The sequence below is a fragment of the Anabrus simplex genome, chromosome 9, assembly GCF_040414725.1.
Source record: "Anabrus simplex isolate iqAnaSimp1 chromosome 9, ASM4041472v1, whole genome shotgun sequence".
Lineage (NCBI taxonomy): Eukaryota > Metazoa > Arthropoda > Insecta > Orthoptera > Tettigoniidae > Anabrus > Anabrus simplex.
The window spans coordinates 94,455,014-94,477,956 of NC_090273.1; the positions used below are offsets into that span (position 1 = coordinate 94,455,014).

General features: G+C 39.7%; 1 protein-coding gene across 4 annotated transcripts in view; it reads left to right on the plus strand.

The window, feature by feature from the left end:
* LOC136881317 (galectin-8) overlaps nucleotides 1-22,943 on the plus strand; it is a 366,233-nt gene that overhangs the window by 262,303 nt on the left and 80,987 nt on the right. For all 4 annotated transcript variants that reach the window (XM_067154130.2, XM_067154126.2, XM_067154127.2 and 1 more), the window contains 2 exons: nucleotides 2,632-2,839; nucleotides 11,619-11,828. In XM_067154130.2, the coding sequence (XP_067010231.2) occupies nucleotides 2,632-2,839; nucleotides 11,619-11,828 (418 nt within the window). The remainder of the gene's footprint in view (nucleotides 1-2,631; nucleotides 2,840-11,618; nucleotides 11,829-22,943) is intronic.

A 22,943-nucleotide genomic window follows, 5' to 3' on the forward strand; every position in this document is an offset into this window, starting at 1 on the left:
ATTTTGTTTCCATATCTTGTTCAGTTTAGAACTTATTGTGAAAAGAATTTGTTGTTGTTTGCTCTGCCACTAACAGCTGGAATAGCTGGGCCAGTCCTTTAAATAGCCGCTCAGATGATGGGTGTGGAGAGGAAAGAATTAAAGTATGGAAGTTGAGGGAGGAAAGCATACAAGAAGAATTTCAAAGGGAAATAATACCCGTTGTACCCAGGACGGAGGTGGGGAATGTTGAAGATGAATGGAAAAGATTTAAGGAAGCACTGGTTGTATGTGCAGGAAAGGTATGTGGCAGAACATCAGGAAATGTGAAAGACAAAGAGACACACTGGTAGAATAATAGGGTAAAGATTAAAGTGAAGGAAAAGAAAATGGCGTGGAAAGCATAGAAAACGTCTAGGACTGAAAAAAGTAGAAGAAAATATGTGGAGGCAAAGAATTTGGCCAAGAAAGTAGTGGTGGAAGAAAAGAGGAAAAGCTGGGCATTATTCACACAGAAATTGAGAGATGATATGTAGGGCAGCAAGAAATTACTGTATGGTATCTTAAGAAACGAAAAGAGAGATCAAGTAAACACCAGATTTGTGAAGGATGAAGGTGGTATAATAATAACAAAGCCAGAAGAAATAAGAAATAGATGGAGAGAGTATTTTCAGAAGTTGCTGAACATAAGAACTGAGGACAGTCATTCAATGGATGACCAGGAAAGGCAATTAGTTGATGAAGAAATGGATAAAGAAATTACAATAAATGAAATTGAAATGGCAGTAAGAAAGATGAACAATGGAAAAACTGCTGGAATAGATGAAATTTCAGCGGAGATGATAAAGGCAGCTGGAGCTGTAGGCCTGCAGTGGACATATAGGGTTCTCAGGAATGTCTCAAAGAATACGGAGGTCCCTGAGGATTGGCAAAGAGGAATAATGATCCCAATTTTCAAGAAAGGTAATAAGAAAGTTTTGAAGAACTACAGTGAATTACTCTAATACCCCATGTTGCTAAGATAATGGAAAGGATACTGGAAAGTAGAATAAAGTTGAGGGTTGAGAATCAGATACAGGAAAATCAGTTTGGTTTCATTAGTGGAAGGTCAACAATAGAGCCCATTTTCATTATGAGACAACTAATGGAAAAGCAATGGGAGTACGGGAATGATACGGTGACGACATTCATTGACATTGAAAAGGCATATGACAGTGTCCCCAGGACTAGAGTTTGGGACAGTCTAGTGCAAAAAGGAATTGGACAGGGATTAATAAAAATGATCATGACATTGTACAAGGAATGTTGTAGTTGCATGCAAACACAAGTTGGCAGGACAAATTGGTTCAAAATAACTAGTGGGCTGAGACAGGGAAGTGTTCTGTCACCAATCCTGTTTACAGTAGTAATGGATGACATCATGAGAACAGCAAAAGCTGCATATGGAGGAAGAGAAATGAACATGTTGTTATTTGCAGATGATATGGAGAGAAGATGACTGGAAGGTTAAAGGTTGAATGTGGTGAATGGGAAGATCCAAGAATGTGGATTGAAAATAAGTGTAGAAAATAAAACTCTTGTTATGACTAGAGGGGGAAAAAGAAGGGAAAGGTCAGATTAGACTTGCAGACAAGCCCCTGGAAGTAGTGGAAACATTCAAATAACTGGGGAGTGAATTAATGGAGAATGCTCGACTGGATGCTGAGATTAGTAAGAGAATTCAAGCTGGAAGTTGTTTCTATCATAGTATAAGAAACATGTTATGGGACAAAGATGTGCCAATGGAAGCAGAGGATACTATGTACAAGATGTATTACGTACCCATAACAACTTACGGAGCAGAAACTTGGACAGTGATAAAGAAGGATGAGAGTCGAATACAGGCATCCGAAATGAAGTTCTTAAGAAGTATGATACAAAAGAGTACAAGAGACAAAATAAGGAATGAGAAAATCCAGGAAAAAATTTGAGTGGAAAAACTGAATGATAGAATAGAGAAGAGCCGATTAAGATGGTTTGGGCACATAAAGCGAATGAGTGACGAAAGAATGCCAAAAAAGGTGATGGAAATGCAAGGAAGGAGAGGCCATGGACGACCACAATTGAGATGGAAGGATACAATCCAACGCAGTATTGTAGAAAGAAACCTGGACTGGGATACAGTGTTGGAGGAGGAGTGGTGGAAAGACCGAAGAAAGTGGAGAGGAACCATATTTGCCCTACCCGGCTGCAGCTGGATAAAGGAAAATGATGATAATGATGATGAATGGTAGGAAAGGGCAAACTGGTAATCTAATCGACGTGATAACAATGATTAAGAAAAAGATTGTAACTTTTAGAAATAAATAAAGAATATATACTCATACTTGATTAAATTTTATTTATGTTAAATTTGTAGCTCATATCCTAGGATGTTTTTATCACTTGAGTTGCTTGCCTGAAGGGCTAGAACTGTGGATTTTTCTCAGGTAACTGTAATTGAGCCCAATTACTTTTATTTTGTACTTTTCCTATGACTGTTAGTTTTATAACATAATTGGGAATTTTCATGGAGTGGAGAATTTGCTCAGCAAAGTGCAAGATGTGGCACACACAATTTGTAAATATTTCTCAGTGGAAGAAATTTATAGTCTGTTCTGTTTTTGTGTGCAGAATGTCTGTCAATTTGGCCTGTGGCTCTGGTCCCACAGCAGACTTGGCATTCCATCTGAATCCTCGCTTCGAACAGAATCTCGTGGTACGCAACTACAGAATAGACAATCGTTGGGGAAAAGAGGAAACCTCGTCACCCAAACGTTTCCCATTCAAACGTGGCCAACAATTTCAATTGCAAATATTTGTATCAGAGGAAGAATTTCTGGTAAGGTATATATTTTATTCATTATATTTCTCAATCAAGGTTAGCTTTCGTTCCAGTAAGAGAAAGAGACGGTTGGTTCTGAGTGGTTGGAAAGTGTGCTAACACATTGCTTGTTCTTTGATTCCATGATTCCATGCTGTCTATACATTCTTTGCACTCTTAATTCATTGGTAATTAATATGTGTAACAATTGTTTTACATTTGAAATAGTATTTATTTCAATGTGTATCACTTTTGAGGAATTTTTGAAGTTTCCTTGTGCAATTAATAATACCTTTGTCTTCAATAGATGAGACTCCCAAGAAGCATAGTGTAATTGTAGCATTATCTCATAGAATACTTCCATTACACAAAGAGAGTTAGCTGTCTGTGTAGGTACTATGAGCGGCGTTCAATATAAAATGCAACACATTAATTTCCGATAGGTGGCAGCGCTGTAACTAGCCTTCAAAATGGTGTCTGTAATGGAGGTGCATACCAAATAGGGAGCAGTTATTGAGTTTCTTTTGGCGGAAAAATTCAAAATGACATTTCTGAAGATTGCAGTTTAAGTGCGAGTGATGGAGCACAACATCAGCTAACATAGCTAGAAGTGGAGTCTGAGCTGAAGAACATGAGAAATGGTAAGTCCCCACGGTTTAACGACCTCACTGCTGACTCGATAAAGGCAGCTGGAGCACAAAACATACAGTGGCTGTATAGAGTACTCTCTGTCATCCGGAAAGAGAACAGGATACCAGAGGACAGGATAAAAGGGAAACAGAAAGAAATGAGGAAGTTATAGGGGCATCACTTTATTTTCTCACTCACTTAAACTGATGGAGAAGATAATTGGAAGAAGGAATATAATAGAACAGTTTTTGGAAGAGGAGCAACATGGGTTCAGGAAGAGGCGAAGCACTACAGACCTGATATATACCATCAAATTGCTAACAGAGGAGCACTGGGAATATGGTTTTTATGGACATCGAGAAGGTCTACGGCAGTGTACCTAGGGAGATAATCTGGGAATGCCTACAAGGAATAGGTGTGCCAAACTTCCTGATTACCGGGCGAGTTGGCCGTGCGCGTAGAGGCGCGCGGCTGTGAGCTTGCATCCGGGAGATAGTAGGTTCGAATCCCACTATCGGCAGCCCTGAAAATGGTTTTCCGTGGTTTCCCATTTTCACACCAGGCAAATGCTGGGGCTGTACCTTAATTAAGGCCACGGCCGCTTCCTTCCAACTCCTAGGCCTTTCCTATCCCATCGTCGCCATAAGACCTATCTGTGTCGGTGCGACGTAAAGCACATAGCAAAAAAACTTCCTGATTAAAGTAAAGATGCTCTATCTGAAATGCTTTAGCTGTGTCCAAGTAGGGGATGGAAGATCAGATTGATTTGAAACCAAAAGAGAACTCCAGCGAGGAAGTGCCTTGTCACCACTCCTGTTCATCGTTGTCGTGAATCAGATCATAAAATCCATCAAAGAACATTGCAAAGAGCCTAACACTCTGATGTTCCCAGATTTTCTGATATGGGGACAAAATGGAATGGTACAGGATAAACTAAATATTTGGACTGACAGGTTTAAAGAATATGGACTAAACATTAATAAAACAAAAATTTTGAAATGACTGTTAACAGGAAAGGCACAGATTTACACATTTTTCTGGAGGGAACTCTGTTACAATCTGTTTCTAACTTCAAACACCATGGAAGTATCATTTCAAAAGCAAAGAAATACGTAATAGGACTCGGAAAGCTTCTCAATTTTATTTTCGTGTGAGAAATCTGTGAGGTGATAAAATACTCCAGAAAGTAAAACTGACAATGTTTCATACCTACTTCATTCCAGTTCTCGCCTATGGACTTTCAATATGTACTGTTAATAACAAGGCTAATAGTAAAATGCAGTTAAGAGAAATTAAATTCATCAGAACAATGAACCAACAGACTAGAAAAGGCGAGATTAGAAATGAAGCAAACTGGAAGAAGGCTGGTATCAAAATGCCTGTTACTGAGCTTTTAGGAAGACTCAGGCTACAATGGTTTGGACATGTTATGATGATGAACAAAACAAGAACTGCAAGGAGTTTACTTTTAACAGATACATGAAAAGGGAGAGGCTGGTATGGAGTCCAGTGAATCAATGGATAAACACAATGAAATCCAAGGTCAGTAAGAGGAATTTCAAGTGGGAGGACATAGAGGAACAGAAACTAGAATCTGACAGGGAGAACTGGTGAGCACTTATACACCACATCCAGCAAACTGGAGCTCGACGATGACGACTGTGACGACTCACGAACCTTGACTGTTCCATAAAAACATACTTGTAATAGATACCACTGTGAATTTAAAAATGTGTTCAAAGCTTGCAGAAAAGAGGAAGGAGGTTACATTACCTATTACTATTAGGGAAGATTGAAGGTATGTTTTACGTGAATAAGTGTAGAAAAATATACATAAAATTTGTGTTAGCTGTGAAGCTTCCATGGAGTGTTGAATTAATTCTTCTGGGTTGAACCCTGGAGCTGCGTGGGAGACTGATTTGGTCGGATCAAAGAATACTGGAATGTATTTGAAACATCGGCAAACTGTAAGGAAGGTTCAGAAAACATGGCTCAACTGGAAAGAATAGCTAAATAAAATAGCTAAATAAAATGTGTGTATTATTGTCATGTTTAAATTAATTTAGTGTTATTATTTAATTTAATTTCCGGGTTGAACCGTGTTGTAGTTGTCTGCACATCACGTACAGTTTGCCGATGTTTCGAATACATTGCAGTATTCTTTGTCAAGGCGACTGAAATACCCCTACTCGATCCGAAGTAATCAGTCTCCCAGGCAGAAATTTTGCACAACTAGTGGCCCTGACCTTGGCCTTTTATATCGTAGCCTTTCTGGCTGACGTAAGCCTTGGCTGTCTCGTGAGTATTCTGGAAGGTATGTGTCACAGCCAGGTAGTGGGGGCTTGCCCACGCTGTTATGTAATGGGGTTTCGGCCCGTGTGTTTATGTTGTGGTCTGTATGTCTTAAACTATGAATGATAGGCATCCAAGAATTACTGATTTTATATCCTTCTTCTAAATTTATGTTGTTCGTATGTTTCTTGATTTCGATAGCCTCACGGATTTCCCTTTCCAGATTCCAAGAGATAGCTGCTAGGATCTTGGTCTTGTCAAATGATATTCCGTGCCTTGTTTCATAGGAATGCTTGGCTACCGCTGAAATATGTGTTTTGGTTCTTGGTGTGACGGATATCACGGAATATCATTTGACAAGACCAAGATCCTAGCAGCTATCCCTTGGAATCTGGAAACAAAAATCCGCGAGGCTATCGAAATCAAGAAACATCCGAACAACATAAATTTAGAAGAAGGATATAAAATCAGTAATTCTTGGATGCCTATCATTCATAGTTTAAGACATACAGACCACAAAGTAAACACATGGGCCGAAACCCCATTATATAACAGCGCGAGCAAGCCTCCACTACCTGGCTCTGACACATACCTTCCAGGATACTCACGAGACAGCCAGGGCTTACGTCAGCCAGAAACGCTAGGATATAAAAGGCCAAGGTCAGGACCACTCTAGTAGTGCAAAATTTCTGCCTGGGAGGCTGATTACCTCGGATCGAGTAGGGGTACTTCAGTTGCCTTGACAAAGAATACTGCAATGTATTCGAAATGTCGGCAAACTGTACGTGATGTGCAGACAACTACAACACGGTTCAACCCGGAAATTAAATTAAATAATTCTTCACACCATGGAAGCTTCACTTCTAATTTAGTGTTATTGTTATGCTCCAATTAATTTACACAGGCTGTATGTGCTCCTAGGGTTTGTAAAATGGTTCGAATGGGTACAGTTTTGTTTAGGGACTTGTAACCAGAAATATACTATTTCCATACTAAAAGAAAATCAAATAAAATGGAATATCAGCTTCAGCTGTGTCAAACAGTACTTTACTTCAATTATTTTTTAAGAAAAAAGAAATATTTTTCAAGTGTCCAATACTAGGCGAATCAAATATAAACCAGAATTATTTTTTACAATTTTGTTGAATCCACCAACAAATACCCAAGAAGCACCTCATTTTTCTACATAGTCTCCCAAATTTGACACATTTTTTCCACTGAATTGGCAACTTTCTGATGCCATCTTCGAACTAAAAACGCATGTGCAGCCAGCTGCCCATGTACTCTTCTACTGCAGCACCATCATGAAATCACTTTCCTCTGATTTCTTCCTTCCGTGGTCCAAACAAGTGTTTGTCTCAAGGTGACATGTCTGACTATAAGAAGGTTGTTCCAGAGGTGTCTTAATGCATTTCCTCCAGCTTTTCCCGTATTACAACAGCAGTGTGTGGTCATGCGTTGTCGTGCATGAAGAGCACATCTCGGATCGATTGCCAGCGATGTTTGTTTTAACCAAAAGATGGCAGTAATAGGCTGCATTCACTGTTAATTCATGCAGGAAATCCACAAGCAAAATGCCTGCATAGTCCTGAAAAAAAGTTGCAGGTACATTTCCTGCAGATAGGGGTTCTTTAGCCTTTAACTGGCCACATGCACCTCCTTTCTGCCACTCCATGCTTGCTTGCTTGCTTGCTTTTGACTCCAGGGTGTAATGATGAATCAAAGTCTCATCAGAAGTCACAGTGCGTTGCAAAAAAATCATATCCTTCCTCCTCGTAGCAATTCAGATGCCTTCGACAAACATCCTGTCTGGTTCTTTTGTTCCTGGGTGAAGAGACAAAGAACCCATAAGGCAGACAATTTCCAAAGGTTGATTTCATCTTTGATGATGGCTTGAACACTTCCAAAGCTTATTTCTATGAGTGAAGCAATTTCAGAAATGTTCATGGTCCGATCTTCTTCAGTAATGTTAGGTAGAGCATGAATGTTGTCTAGACCAGGGTCAGCCAACTCGCTGGTGTGTGTTGTAAATAGGGCCCGTGTGACGTCGGAGAGCCCATGTGACGTATGAGCGCAGAAGGTAGGGAGGCGCTGTCGTAGAGTGAGACGAAGAGACAGCCTCGCTTTGTAGTAAACACATTCAGTGCCATACGTAGTGGTAGTGGTACAGTACAGTACAGTACAGTACATAAGTATGGATACACCGGGCACATCACGGTGCGACAAGCTACCTACCCCTCCGATCTTTTTATCTTTGTGGGAAGATCTATATTTATTTGTTGAAAATGATAGGAATGCTACAGCTAAATATTTAGTTTGTAGAAAAGAGCTACAGTATACAAAACGATGTAATTTACAACGCCACTACAGTTTGTGTCACGCTGCAGATTATGATCGGTATCAAGGCGAGGAAAGTGTGCGTGTAATTACAGAACTAACAGGTAAATTAAATAACCCTGCCGAACATTCGATCAGTGAGTCAGCAGTTCGACTGAGTTATAAAATTTCATATTTAATTGCAAAGAAACTTAAACCGTTCAGTGATGGTGAATTCGTAAAGGAATTTTAATTCTAGCAGGTGAGGAGTTTTGTCCAAATATCATTGAAGAGTTCAAAGCTACCAGCTTGTCCGCACACACAGTGTCGAGAAGAATTCAAGACCTATTTGATGATGTCCACCTACAATTAATAGAACTGACAAAAAGCTTCCGGGCGTACTCCTTAGCAATAATTGACGAGAGCACAGATATTTCAGACACGGCCCAACTAGCCATTTTCAACTGCATTGTAAGTGTTGTTGAAAATGCTTCCTTGCCATGGAAGAAACTAGTTTCAATGGCAACAGATGGTGCACCTTCTATGGTAGGACGCAATTCTGGAGTGGTTGGGCTCATAATACAAAAAATGAAGACTCTCAATATAGCTCACACACTTGTTCCAATTCACTGTATCATACATTTAGAAAATCTGTGTGAAAAGCATTGAACTGAACAATGTAATGACCGCAGTGGTTAGAATTACTAACCTCATAAGATCAAGGGCCTTAAGTCATCGGCAATTCAAGGAATTCCTAGCAGAAAGTGACAGTGAACTTGGTGATTTGCCTTGTCATTGTGCTGTTCGCTGGCTTAGTCGAGGCAAAGTACTCGATGCGTTTTTTTTCAACCACGACAATATATAGCTACATTTATGGAGCAACAAAATGTGCCAGTCCCCAAACTACAAGATCGCAGGTGGATTTGTGACCTCGCATTTCTTGCAGATTTAACAGGTCATTTGAATATGCTGAATGTTTCTCTCCAGGGAAAGGGTTTAATAATTACAGAAATGTTTGATAGCGTGAAATCGTTCAAATTGAAACTGTGTTTGTGGGAGCGTCAGTTCATGAACAGAACTATTCCAAATTTTCAAAAACTGCTTACAGTGTTTGAATGTGCTACGGCTGAGGATATTGATAGGTATCATAAAAAAAACTTTATTTGGAATTTGATTCTAGATTAAAAAATTTGGAGTGTCTGGAAACTGATTTTCAACTTTTAATCACGCCATATTCAGCTGTTGCAGATAACGTTGATCCAGACCTACAAATAGAGTTAATAGATTTACAGTGTGATAGAGAACTAAGAGAGAAATTTGTAAATAAGAAGGATTTGTGTGACTTTTATAGAAATTTCTCACAAAAAAAGTTTCCCCGATTGCATATGTTGGCAGCAAGAATGTTAAGTATTTTCAGTTCTACGTATGCCTGTGAGCGACTCTTTTCTATTTTAAAAACAACTAAACCTAAACAGAGAAGCCAGTTGTCAGATCACAATTTGAAGTGTGCTCTTAAACTTAGTGTTTCTAAAAACATTAACTCCTAATACTGAAAAACTAGTCAACGAAAATAGACTACAAAAAATCAAGGAAACCCACGAGTGGCAACTGAGTATCGACATTTTGAGGTAAAACATATGTTTTGAGTTCACAGATTACTCTTTGTACTATTTTTATTGTAAAACTGTACCGTTTCTTACTATTAACACTCTTTTTACAGTGCATGATATTGTAAAACACAGCAATTTTTTGTTCAATATTGGTTCCGAAGATGCACCGACAGAAAACAAGTTTAGTTTGTATATGTAGAGATAAACTTGCTTTATAACACCTAAGTTACTTTACAATAAAATATGTAGAGATAAATATGTACTACACATACCGCATTGTACCTGCAGTTCTTGGACCTCCCCCTACGAATGACGTTGTTTCCCCTCGCCCCTCTAGCCTTCACTTCTCAGTTACCGTACTAAGTACTTCGTTTCGCTGCCCGAGCAGAGTGTGTGAGGTGTTACCTGACATCACACGTACACGCAGTTGGCTGACTCTGGTCTAGACTGATGCTTGTCCATGGTTGTCTTTGGCGGGGTTCACTTTCCTCTTCTTCCCATCCTGTCAGAAATTGGTTGTGCCATTCATACACCTGGGTCTTTGAAAAGATTGCATCCCCAAACTGTGCATGGGGCCTTCTCAAAATTTCAGACGCTTTGGTGACTTTTGTCAGAAATGATGCGATGCACAATGAAGCGTTCTAAAGCGAGCGGTCACTCTGTGTTGTGTGATGCATCAAGACCCCTACTCCAGACATCCTCACAAACATCTTCTCAAACCTTGACCCATTTCTGTTCACTACAAGAAGTGCTAATTTTAAATTCTGGTTTATATTTGACCTAGTAGAGATAAGACGCACAACAGCAGGTAGCTTTCAGTGTGTAACAGTTTCTGAAGATAGCTAGCTTTTTGGGTATTTTGTGATCATAACTCCATCTTCAAGGATTGTTCTACAAACACTAAAAGTCTATGATAGGGATTAATTACCATTACATTAGTTCTATTTCAGTTACGCATGTACTCTGTCCACAAGAGATACCAGTATCCTATTCTCAGAGATTAGATAACTGTGCAAACTAAGTCTGTTTTTTCTCCATTCCATCTTGACAAGGTCATATCCAACAGTTTATATTATAACTTGAAGAGTTATTGGAAAATATTTCCATCATGAAGACAACATAATAGTTTTACAAAATACTGTATTTGCAACATTTAACTCAAGATTGAACGTAGTACATGATGTTTTTAACCTTTCATGATTCAACATTTTATAACATTTTGATCAATGGTCCATTGTGTGAACTCTGTTATAGGACAAATTTTGAGATTTGAAGAATGAACATTGTATTTTCATATCACATTTTTTTACTGTTTTGTTAATCTTGTTTCCATATTGCGATTCAACCTAGATAGCTGAAGAAGGTCCAGTAAGGGACTGAATCATGTAGTGTTAAGATGTTTATGTAAAAATATTGAAGAGGTGGATTTAATCAATGTAAGTTAAATTTTATTTACAAATTTGTATTATATTTTAATTCATTACTGCTCTGTATATTATTGGGTTCTGCTGGAGTAATTTCAACTATTGAATATTTCTATCTTCCTTTTCACTGTTACAATGTGTACCAAAAGGTTTTTTGGTTAGTATTCCTGAAACACAATGCACTAAATGGTCCATAGGAAAGCCTATTTTTTATAGTGTTGGCTGCAATGGATAATTTGGGTGGAGAAGACCAGCACTGAGGTATTGAACATTGTCCAAGAAAAGATACAGCTGTTGAATCAGATTAGGAAGAGACATCTTTCTTGGATCCTCCAAGAGGATCAAGACGGTGGTGGTGAAAAGTAAGACGGAAATATCACATGGTTGGAATTTCTCCAGCTGATCCTATAAGAAATTGAGATTGCTGAATATTCAAAAGTTCAAAAACTAAGTAAAATGGTTGAAATTATCTATTTTTATTGCAGCTCAGGGTAATTAATCAGGTTATAACTTCTGATTCCACAGGTTGCTTTCAATGGAGAGCATTTCTGCGCCTTTACTTATCGTTTACCATTGGAACAGATACGCATTATTCAAGTGAATGGTGACATAGATGTAAATGAATTGGAATATAAAAGTGCAGAAGTCTACCCATTGCCATGTGACAGGGTCATTTCTCCAAAGTATAAAATAACCGCATCAAAAGGCCTATCCAGTATAAGTAAAGACTTAATAGTAAGTATACCTCAAATATTCATGCATACCTACCATTTTCATCAATATTTTAACACGTTCCCTGCGGCAGTGAATTTCGATGACTTAATGTTACGTCGTATCGGCCCACCGGTGACCCGATGCTGCCTTTAGTTATTATCGGTTCGGGTCACCGGTGACCTGACGAATTTGACTTTGTTTACTCCCTAGTATGAAATCCTAAACAATACAAGTGCACTTGTTGTGTGCGTTATTGTTGAGGAGACATTCCAGCATATTTACCTGTGCGACAGTGTTCCGATTCAACAATTGCATGAAACAGAAATGACGCCTGAAATAATTGGGTCACCGGTGGGCCGATCAAAACTAGCAGTATGCCTCGATCCTTTACTTCAATTGGAACACTATGCTGCCATCAGTTAACAGAAATTCGTAACTAGGACGTAGTTACTTACTTCGCAATTCTGGGAAGTTCGCACGGACGGATAAGAGTAATATGTTTCAGGGCACATGGTGACCCGAACCGCACAGAACGTGATATAGGCCCACCCCAGTGCTGTCCTAACCCTCTTTCTTTTCCATGCCACCGGTGTGTCGGAATGTAAAAGCTCCATACCTAAAAAAGGACATGAAATTGCTTGTAAATATTATATACGGAAGATAATAAATATGTCAATAACTACTCCAATAACCTCTATTGGCTTTCCTAAGAGCAATGTAGAAAGCAGATATCAGAAGGGTGGTACTCCTTAAACAACAATCTACGATCTGCGGGCAGCAACACTCTAGGCTTCATTCACCGTAACCGCGCTAAGCGATTTCCGCGTAAAAATATAGGTCAGACAACAATCGGGACTCGGGGTGACCCGAAGCGATATGAATGGAAGATGAAAAAAACTTCCTTCGGGTCACCGGTGGGCCGATCAAAACTAGCAGTATGCCTCGATCCTTTGCTTCAATTGGAACACTGTGTTGCCATTAGTTGACGGAAATTCGTAACTAGGACGTAGTTACTTACTTCCCAATTCTAGGAAGTTCGCACCGACGGATAAGAGTAACATGTTTCGGGGCACATGGTGACCCGAACCGCACGGAACGTGTTAAATACTTCATTGGTGCAATTGTGTTATGGTATTCTAGTTTGATATATTCATCTGTACATTGTTCTACATTTGTATCCCTCTTGTATATAATACTGAAAGTCACTGTTAAAAATCTAAGTCCGCCTTGTCAGTACTATAAAAAGTTATAAAAAATTATTTGGTGAAATGTTTGGTCGCTGAGGAAGAGAACAAGAAAGGTTCTCAAAACATACACAGCATTTTATTGATACAGATTAAATAAATATTTATACTATTGACAAGGTGGACTTGGATTTTTAACAGTGTCTTTCAGTGGTGTATTAGATTTAAGTCAAAACTGACCAAAAGCAAATCAAACCGTAATGGTAAAAATAATAAATTCCCACTTTACCTCTATTGAAATTACCTCATTGTAATATTATTTTAGGTCATTTATAGAAAGATAGTAGGGTGTAATTACCATAGGTTTAACTACTAGTTTTCTACCCAGATGGCAGAGATTTGATTTTTAGTTGAACCCAGGTTGATATTTTCACCTGAAAAATCATATGGTTTCAGGAAGGGAATTTGGCCTTAAACCCCTGGTCAAAACCCGAAATGAGCCGGGTAGCTCCAGTGACTGTAGAAATATCTGGGATAAGCTGCAGGAAGTTTAGGTAGAACATATACAGTAGACTCTGGATAATTTGACATTGGATAAATTGAATAAAAGTGTATTACCCTTGAAATTCCTATCCTAATCAATGCAAAAAAATCTTATTTAATTCAAACTTTTGAAACTTAAATTTGGATAATTCAAAGACAGGATTGTATCGCAAATTACTTTTGTAATGGTTCCACGAATTGAAGCCTTCAACTAATTCCTAAGAATAGTCTATTTTTAGCCTAATTACTGTCACTGTTGTTGACAGGCTTAACCTTTACCTCTGTGACTGTCAATGAGCGTAGGATCAGTATGGCCTTGACCATCACTTGGCCACCAGGAAACTTTGATTTCCTTCATTCTGAAATCGTCAACCTTGGAATAAAGAAACAAATGCAGAAATTGTTCCAGAAAGACTAGAAATGCACCTGGAACCAGAACAATGGCAAGAAGTAGTGACTGATGTCAGTTATGACATGTATTTAGCTGTTGATACCGAAGATGCAGTTTGTGGAGATCTGACAGGAGACGAGATTCTGCCAGAAGTGCTACAAAATTCCATTCCGTCCAATGATGTAGAGGAGAGCAATAATGAAATCGTAAGAGCCTGTACCGCTCACATCTGAAGCTTTCAAAATGGTAGGAAGTTCAAGACGATTTGTTGAAGCTCAGTCAAATGTTTGTGCCCGTTCACACGTCCGCGACAGCTTTCAAAATGGTGCCGACTGAAGGTATGGGCCATGTAATCTATAGGAAGCAAAGAATAGACACCAGTTGCGATGACACAGAAGGCCATACACGTCATGGAACGGTCAAGTATTCAGGGTGAAACGGACAGTGGACTGTCTGCTGTATTGTTTTACAAAAAAAAAAAGTAGAAAACATGATTGTTAAGAAAACTCCATCTTAAATTTTCTCAACGGAGAGTGAGGACGGAATTACCGACCGCGGTATAATTCTTTTAGGAATAACAAAGGATCTAAAGATATATTAAAGGAAAAAGCATCGGAAACGAGAAGAAACAAGTCAAATCACCGAAAAATAGCATAGTTGACTCGAGATATTAAGAAGGAATCGCCTACAAGAGCTAAGAGATACGCGTGGGTGGATACTCAGCGCAGTGATCTATAGTCTGCAAAGGGAGACCAAGCCAACATAAAAAAGGATCACACACAAGAAGAGAAACATCTCCAATGATTGAATCAGAATAAAAATAAGTTTTCCTCAAGATCTACAAGAAGGGCAGAAGAGAATAGATGCACTGAAATCATTACCAACGAAATCGAGGATACGTCGGAGAGCCACGAAAGAAATAATAAAATTAAGGATTACAGACGTCAAAAAAGAATTGTATAATGGCTGTACACTGCACTATAATCATTAATTTAGATGCTGACAAGAGGACCATGAGGATGATGTGCTAAGTACACATGATGGACCAAGCTGGGGACCAGTACATCTTGCTATACGACCGAGCCATGATGAGGAAGACGACGGGAAACCATCCGACCGAGCCATGATGAGGAAGGCGACGGGAAACCATCCGACCGAGCCATGATGAGGAAGGCGACGGGAATCCAGACAGCACTTCCGTGATGAAGAAGCGGATGATGTACCAGATGTCCAACCCATGACCTAACCGAAGACCCAACTACAACCATTTGGGAGCAGAACAGCTGGACCAGGGACAACCATGAGCGAGCTAAGTCAGTTACAATATTTAATCGCATAATTTTGGTTTGCCTACACATGTACCTTAGGTATGTGCCGATGGGCCAATTAGAGACCGATACATAAGAAATGCAAGTGAATGTTACCAACGAAGTGTGAGATATTTAAGTCCGTAGTTACATGATCTAGCAATATAGCAGTAGTTTCTGATGTAATGGATATATACGTCATCGTATATCGGTCAAAATACACGTATGTAGCGTGAGGTTTGAAAAAGAAGTTTGGAAACAGCTGATCATAATGACATACTGGCAGATTACAGAGATTTCATAGTGGTAAAGCTACAAGTCGACGTCACGATTGGTTGCGCGCGGTGTAAAAATAAACGGATGGAATCACGCATTGTTTTGCTTCACAATAAGGGCATTGAACTCAATCATAGGTTATGAGATATAGCAACTTTTAAATGTTGTCTTAAGAAACAGTGTGGTACTTTGACATGGTCGTGTATTTGGGAATGCGACGAGTTATTATTGAGGCTACGATGTTAAAATATTATATGGATGTTGAAATAAGGTTACGATTGTGCTAACTGGAGGAAAGGTATGAGTTATATAGTGATATGAGAAGTTTTATTCGCACTACGCAGGGGCCATCGAGTGCCTGCAGTTTAAGATATCCCTCACTACATTTTTTTAGATTCGTATATGTGAGATTGCCCACACCGCTGGAGCGACCTAAGCCAAGGTATGAACAGAATTTACTATTGTAGAAGTATGCTTGTGACGGAATCGTATGTCAACTTTAGATGTGTTGTAATGAATATCGGAATACAACGATACGTTTGATAGCTGTATTTGACCAAATGCATTCACGACACCGATATATATGAGAGTATGTTTCTGAACACCGCGGCATAGCGCTTGCATAGTAACTGCGTATGAATAAAGTAGCTTGCATTGAAGTAGAATGTTATGGAATATAACGAAGGAAAGGGACATTGAACCTAAAAGGACATGTGTATGACAGCCAAAGATTATGTTGAAATTAGTTAGATAGCTAAATAGATTAACATATTCTCTGTTTGAACTTACATTTTCTCAACGAACTACAGCTAGGGAAAGGCTAGAATAGGAGCCGTATTTAACAGGCACTAGGAACGAATGCCTTAGTTCGTAAGAAGTTATCCATGCACAACGAGAATGTAGCAATAAAACATGAGTTCGGATTTACTCAGATTTACTCAGATTTATTCAGATTTACTCAGATTTATTCACATGGAATTATGCATTTAAGTTCACTCATATGGATTCATCCAGTTAAATTTACGCATCTACATTTACTTATTTCAGTTTGCTTATATGAATTTACTTATTAGTGACTCGTCATTGACTGAGTATTAGCTCCAATTTACCATGTGATGTTCTCAACGCTCAATTCTAATTGGATCGGCGAGTAAATATATCCGTGAAATGCACTTCCGTCCTCCGATTTAAAAATGATGTTTTGGTTCAATTTAAAGTTGAACTTATTAGTGGATTTGAGATACACTTTGGCTTAACATTGTGTCTAAGTGAGACTTGTTTAATTAGTCTTAAAGCAAATGAGCTATCATAACAAGTTGATTGTGTTGGTATTACACCTATGTCTCAACTGCAGTATGGACCTTAGATGTCCAGTGATCGATTGTAAATATGTACATACTCAAATTTTACTTCACGAAGGAACTGATCTTCATAGTTTAATACTGGATATTATTTTCCTTTCTACGAGCCAGCGCTGACTCATAATCCATACTTGTTTTTACGCAATTCCAAATAATGACTCGCATAAAATGCCAATTTAATAATCCAATATTTTATCAATAAATATCTTATTTATTTTCTACAATTGTGTCATGAATTCTTTCATTATAGCCTAGTTCATAAGTTAGTTGCTAGCTAAGAGAAGTATTGAGTAATTAAGTATTCCATTTAATCATGAACAGTTCTCACGTAGTCAAATATTCAGATAAAATTTGTCGACGGTTACTACTATTACGTCGTGAGTTTCTATAGGCGTCACTCGTGAGTTGCTAATCTCTTCGTACTCACGTTAAGCGTATCCTGTAGTAAGATTACATGTCTTACTTGCCATTAGAAAACCCTGAGGTATCCGCTGAGCGACCCCATTTCGTCTGACTAGGCTGCCCAACGACGAGTTGAAATGGAGGTATCGGGTAAAGAATGTAACGTTCGAAGAGACCCAGTTGTTACATGTTTATGATGAGACATTTCAAGCTTTAAATGAAATTGAAGATTGTAAAACTAAACAAACCCGAACAAACATCACTAACTTTATAAAAGTGAGTAATGGATTTAGTGTGTCGTTACATCTGCTAAATTGTGTGTTAATGCTGTTGTTTTATTAGTATTTACACAGTATATTTTCGAGTGAAAACTTTCATCTAGAGTACAGGACAATATGGCAGCTGTTAAGGTACGACAGAATGCATAAATACTGTATTAATGATTCATTATAATGAATTCATTGAATTTTATGTATTTTCTGTCCTATTTTCTGGTGCAGAGTCTTGGACCCTAACAGAAAACATTAAAAAAATTCAATTTTTGAGATGTGGTGCTACAGACTTCTGCTCAGAATATTATGGGTTGACAGAATATGTAACACTGAAGTACTCCAATGCCTGTACAAAGAGCTAGAGGTCATGGGCAACATTTAAAAAAAAATTATTATTATTATTGTTACCGTGTTTTAGCGGTAGGTAGAGGTGTAAGAAGGTGCGGGCGTGAATGGGTTTTCAAACTACGGAATCAAAGTTAATGTAAAATTTAACGAGGTTATATTTTCTTTTCAATATTAAGTAATAACAAAGAACAGGTACTTAGTAGCCAAAACACAATTTGAAATGTACAATTACAGGGGTTACAGAGTTTGGGCTTCGAGCCCTGAGTTCACAATTCTTGAGCAACTAGCCCAACTTTCCGATATACAAATTTTAACAAAGGGGCAGAAGACCCCAATCAAACCCTGGAGCACTTGCTCCAAATTACACAGTTAAGCCTCCTCGAGGCACACAACACTCCGTTTCCAAAAGAGCCACACGCTCTTTAATTTAAGCCTCTCCCAGGCCACACCAAACTCCACCTTCAAGTTGTCCACAACGGACACAAACCCAGGGGTAAAATACCCAATCTACTGAGGTCTATTAAATGAAAAGCAGGTTAATTAAATGACCTCTAAAACAATTTGAGAGGAGGCGAACTTGCACTCCTAATACACTTTGATTTTAAAACCTACTTTGGCACTAGGCCGTTATTACAAGGGCTAATCCCATACTACAGAGGTGACTTAATAGCAATTTACATTACATTACGGAAGAATAGGTTGAGAAACAATAAGTTCACCTCAAAACATTATGAGTGGGAGCTCGAGAGGGTTAGCACTCTCTATCCCAGTATGTAGCTTTTCAAGAGAATAGAAGAAAAGACTAGTTACATTTTAGGAAAAGGTTACATGGTGGAACGCTTCGCACCCGCCCCGAGAGTTAAACTGCTGAGCAAGAAAAGAAAGAATTTATTAATCGGCCATTACCTTATTGTTGACCGCTGCCGAAGAAAGAGGCGCCTCCCGCCTCCTGCTAGGTACTTAACACACTGAAAGATGGAACAGAAGTGGCCCAGAGACCCAAAAATCAGCAGTTTAAATACTCTCGCGGAAGTTTCTAGGCGTTAGGGGAAAGAAAACACCCGCCCACAATGTTTTTATTGGATAGGACCCCGCAACAGATACAAGTTGGGGGAAAATACACCAGATTGGTCAGAAATTACTAAAAGAAATTCGGGATTGGATAAATCTAAAACAAGGGGAAAAAGAGGGGTAAACAGCCAACTTAAACCATAACAGAAAGAAATTTAACAAGAAACAAACTTTTGAAATAAAAATTTCTCCAACAAAATAGTTCTTTGACTCCGCACTAGGGTGCACTATTGTTGATCTTCAGTAGTGTCCTCTAGAAGAGAAAGTTCACACTTCTTACTTCAAGCGAAACAAAAACACATCAAAAGTGACACAGTTCAAAAACTCAAAATTTTCCACGTGGTGACATCTTCTGAGAAAGTAGAGAATTAATAGAGTAGATAAAGTTCAACCTTCCTCCAGAAGAGGAGTTTCAACTGGCGCAACTTTTAAATAAACGGTGTAGAGGTGTACCGCCCGGTACAGACCTCCCCCCCCAAAAGTTCCTCCAAGGGGTAACACAGAAGAACATAAACTTTTGTTTGAAAATAAGTTCCAAGTTTTGATGTTGAGATTAAGATAACTTGCAGAAGTATTTGAGAAATTTCTTAAGTCGGTTCCAAAATTTTGTTGTTGCAGGTGAAGTAAAGTCTTTATGTTTATAGAAGTTGAATTTCTGAAGATAAGCTTTTAATACTTAAAAGTGAAGGAAAAATTTGCAATGTCCACCAAATATTGCTGTTGAATTCCCAAGTGTAGTTATCTCTTATAGTAACTGTCCATGTAGTTGAAGTTGATGAAGTTGGATGGCCGGACCGGCCGTTGCAGCTTGCGTCCAAAAGGAGGCCGCTCGGACCCCTTAAGTACCCTGAGATACCGCTCGCCCGCACTATGAGGGGAGCAGAGGTGTTGAAGCACGCCGCGCCCGCGGTGAACATATACAGGCTGCGGGCAAGTAGCAGGTCGTGCGCCGCACATCAGCCTTGGCCGGGAGGAGAGCTCCGGCTCGCCGTGCACATGTCGTCCTCGCTGGAGAGGAGGGGGCCCATCCCCCTCCCCAGTTACTGCACAGCGCCGCGCGGCTGCGGGGGCACTGAAACATTAAAGCTAGGCGGCAGAATTGTGTTGGACCATCATGTTTCTTTTAAGGGCACAGGCATGTAAAGAGATTGAGGGGCCAGCGGCGTGCAGATATCCATGGCATTTCATCTAAGCCAGCCACTGAGTGTAGTGGAGCAGGAGACGGGAGCGTGGTAATGGCCGTGGAAAGGACAGAATGGCAGTTTAACGGGTCGGGACAGGTTTTACAAAAATGCTTACATCTGAAACAAAATATTATAGGTAGTGCAGAATGCCTTAAAAATGAAACTCAAAAAAAAATATAACCTTCATATCCTTTCAAAATAATATAAAGCAAGTTAACACAGAAATTACACCGGCTTCACCTGGGACAGGTGAACTCTAAATATCCTCTCGGTGGCTGGATTACTTAACAATAAGGTAACTGGCGTAAGAAAATCGAGAATGATACAAGGCCCCTGAAATCTGGGGGCAAGCTTGCCCGCGGGAACAAAATTTTTGACCATTACTTGGTCACCTACCTTTAAAGGGGTGGGTCTCCGTCCACGATCATACCTTTCCCTAACCTTTTCATGAGATACCTTAAGATTGGCTTTAGCCTTCTTCCAAAGATCTTTAATATTATCCGGATCTATTGTCTCGGGCAGAATGTCACTCAGAGACCAGAGGTTAGAGAGCGGCGTGTTGGGAACAAACTTAAACATCAAGGAAGCTGGAGTAAACTTGTGTGATTCATGAACCGCCGAATTCAAAGCAAAAGCTAACCAATGCAGGGACGTGTCCCACCTAGAATGATCTTCATGATGATAGGCAATAAGTGCGGACCTGAGATTACGGTTAACCCGTTCAGCCAGAGATGGTTGAGGGTAATAAGCAGAAGTGGTTACATGAGAGATGGACAAGTCAAAACAGAATTTACGAAAAAGATTTGATGTGAACGCCTTAGCATTATCAGATACAATATATTGGCACGGACCAAAAGAAGCAAAAATAGAATTTAGACAGGTAATGGTGGACTGAGCGGTAGCCAGCTTAGTCGGAAATAACCAAGAAAATCTGGTAAAACCATCTACACATACAAAGATGAATTTGTTGGCATTTCCCTTCGACTGGGGGAAGGGTCCTACATAATCAATATACAGGCGTTCCATGGGGCGCGACGCTTGATGAGAAGACAAAAGGCCTACTTTAGTGGACATGGTGGGTTTACTGATCAAACAAGATTTACAAGCTTTTACAAGTTCCCGAATTTCACCGTCCATACCTTTCCATATGAACATTTCACGAATCTTTTCACGAGTTTTAAAGATACCCAGATGCCCTCCTAATGGGGTCTCATGATAATACTTGAAGATCATTGGTACAAGAACTGCTGGAACAACAACTTTCATCATCTTATCATGCCTCGAAGGGCAACATAAAACACCATTCCTCAGAACATAAGGGACAACATGTTCCCCAGAAGAAAGGGTTTCCATTATCGGAGCCAGCGTCGGATCTTCACGTTGGTATTTCTCGATATCCCTAAAAAGCATGGGAGCATCTGTTAGGATGGCATTAACCTCAGATAGCATGGACTCGGAAGGTGATGAACTGTCGACCGGTTCGTGGGTCTCGACGTCGTTATGAAACATACGGCTGAGTCCATCAGCAACAACATTTTCGGTACCTCTGATATGTCTAACATCAAACTGGAAGGCGGAAATACGAATAGCCCAGCGGGCTATACGACCAGTACGACGCGGCCTACCTAAGACCCAGCTTAAGGCTTGATTATCTGTCTCCAGGTCGAATTTGACATGTTCCAGATAGAGACGGAACTTTTCTAAGGCAAATAAGACTGCCAAACCTTCGAGCTCATAGATGGAATACTTGGCTTCTTGAGCCGACAATGTCCTAGACGCATAGGCGATGGGTCGCCTCCCTAGTTCAGTCTCTTGAAGAAGGACTGCCGCTACTGCTGACGACGATGCGTCGGTTTGGACAATGAATTTCTTCGAGAAATCAGGCATAGCAAGGACAGGGGCATTACAGAGAGCTAATTTCAGATCTTCAAAAGCGGCTTGTTGAGAAGGTCCCCACTCGAATTTGATGCCTTTCCTACGAAGAAGGTTAAGGGCGCCGCTCTATTAGCAAAGTTAGGAATGAACTTTCTGAAGAAATTCACCATACCAATGAACCTGGCGATACCTTTAATGTCCTTGGGAGGTTTAAAATCACGGATGGCCTGTGTTCTAGAATGATCGACTGCTACACCATCGGGTGACACAATATGCCCTAGGAATGACATAGAGGGCTTAGCAAAGGCAACCTTGGACAACTTAACAGTTAACCCAGCCTTACGAAGGCGATCAAGAACTTCTCGCAGATGATCTAGATGTTCTTCAAAAGTCTCTGAAAATACTACGACATCATCTAAGTAGTGATATAAGTACTCGAATTTGATGTCGGAGAAGACCCTATCTAGCAGCCTAGTGAGCACAGCTGCTCCCGTGGGGAGCCCGAAAGGCACGCGGTTGTATTCATATAAATTCCAGTCCGTGGCGAACGCTGTAAGGTGTTTAGACTCTTCGGCAAGGGGAATTTGATTATAGGCCTGATTTAAGTCCAAGATGGTGAAGAACTTGGCCTTACGAAACCATGAAAAACAAGAATGAAGGTCGGGAAGGGGCACAGATTGTAACACCACCTTCCGATTGAGAGCCCTGTAATCAATGACAGGCCTGAAGCCTCCTTGGGGTTTCGGTACTAGAAAAATAGGCGAAGAATACGCTGACTTAGAGGGCCTAATAATACCGTCCTTCAACATCTGATCGATGATTTCCTTCAGAGCCTTCATTTTAGGTGGAGATAGCCTATACGGTGGAAAACGGACAGGAATCGAATCCGTAACCTCAATTTTGTATTCAATAAGGTCAGTAA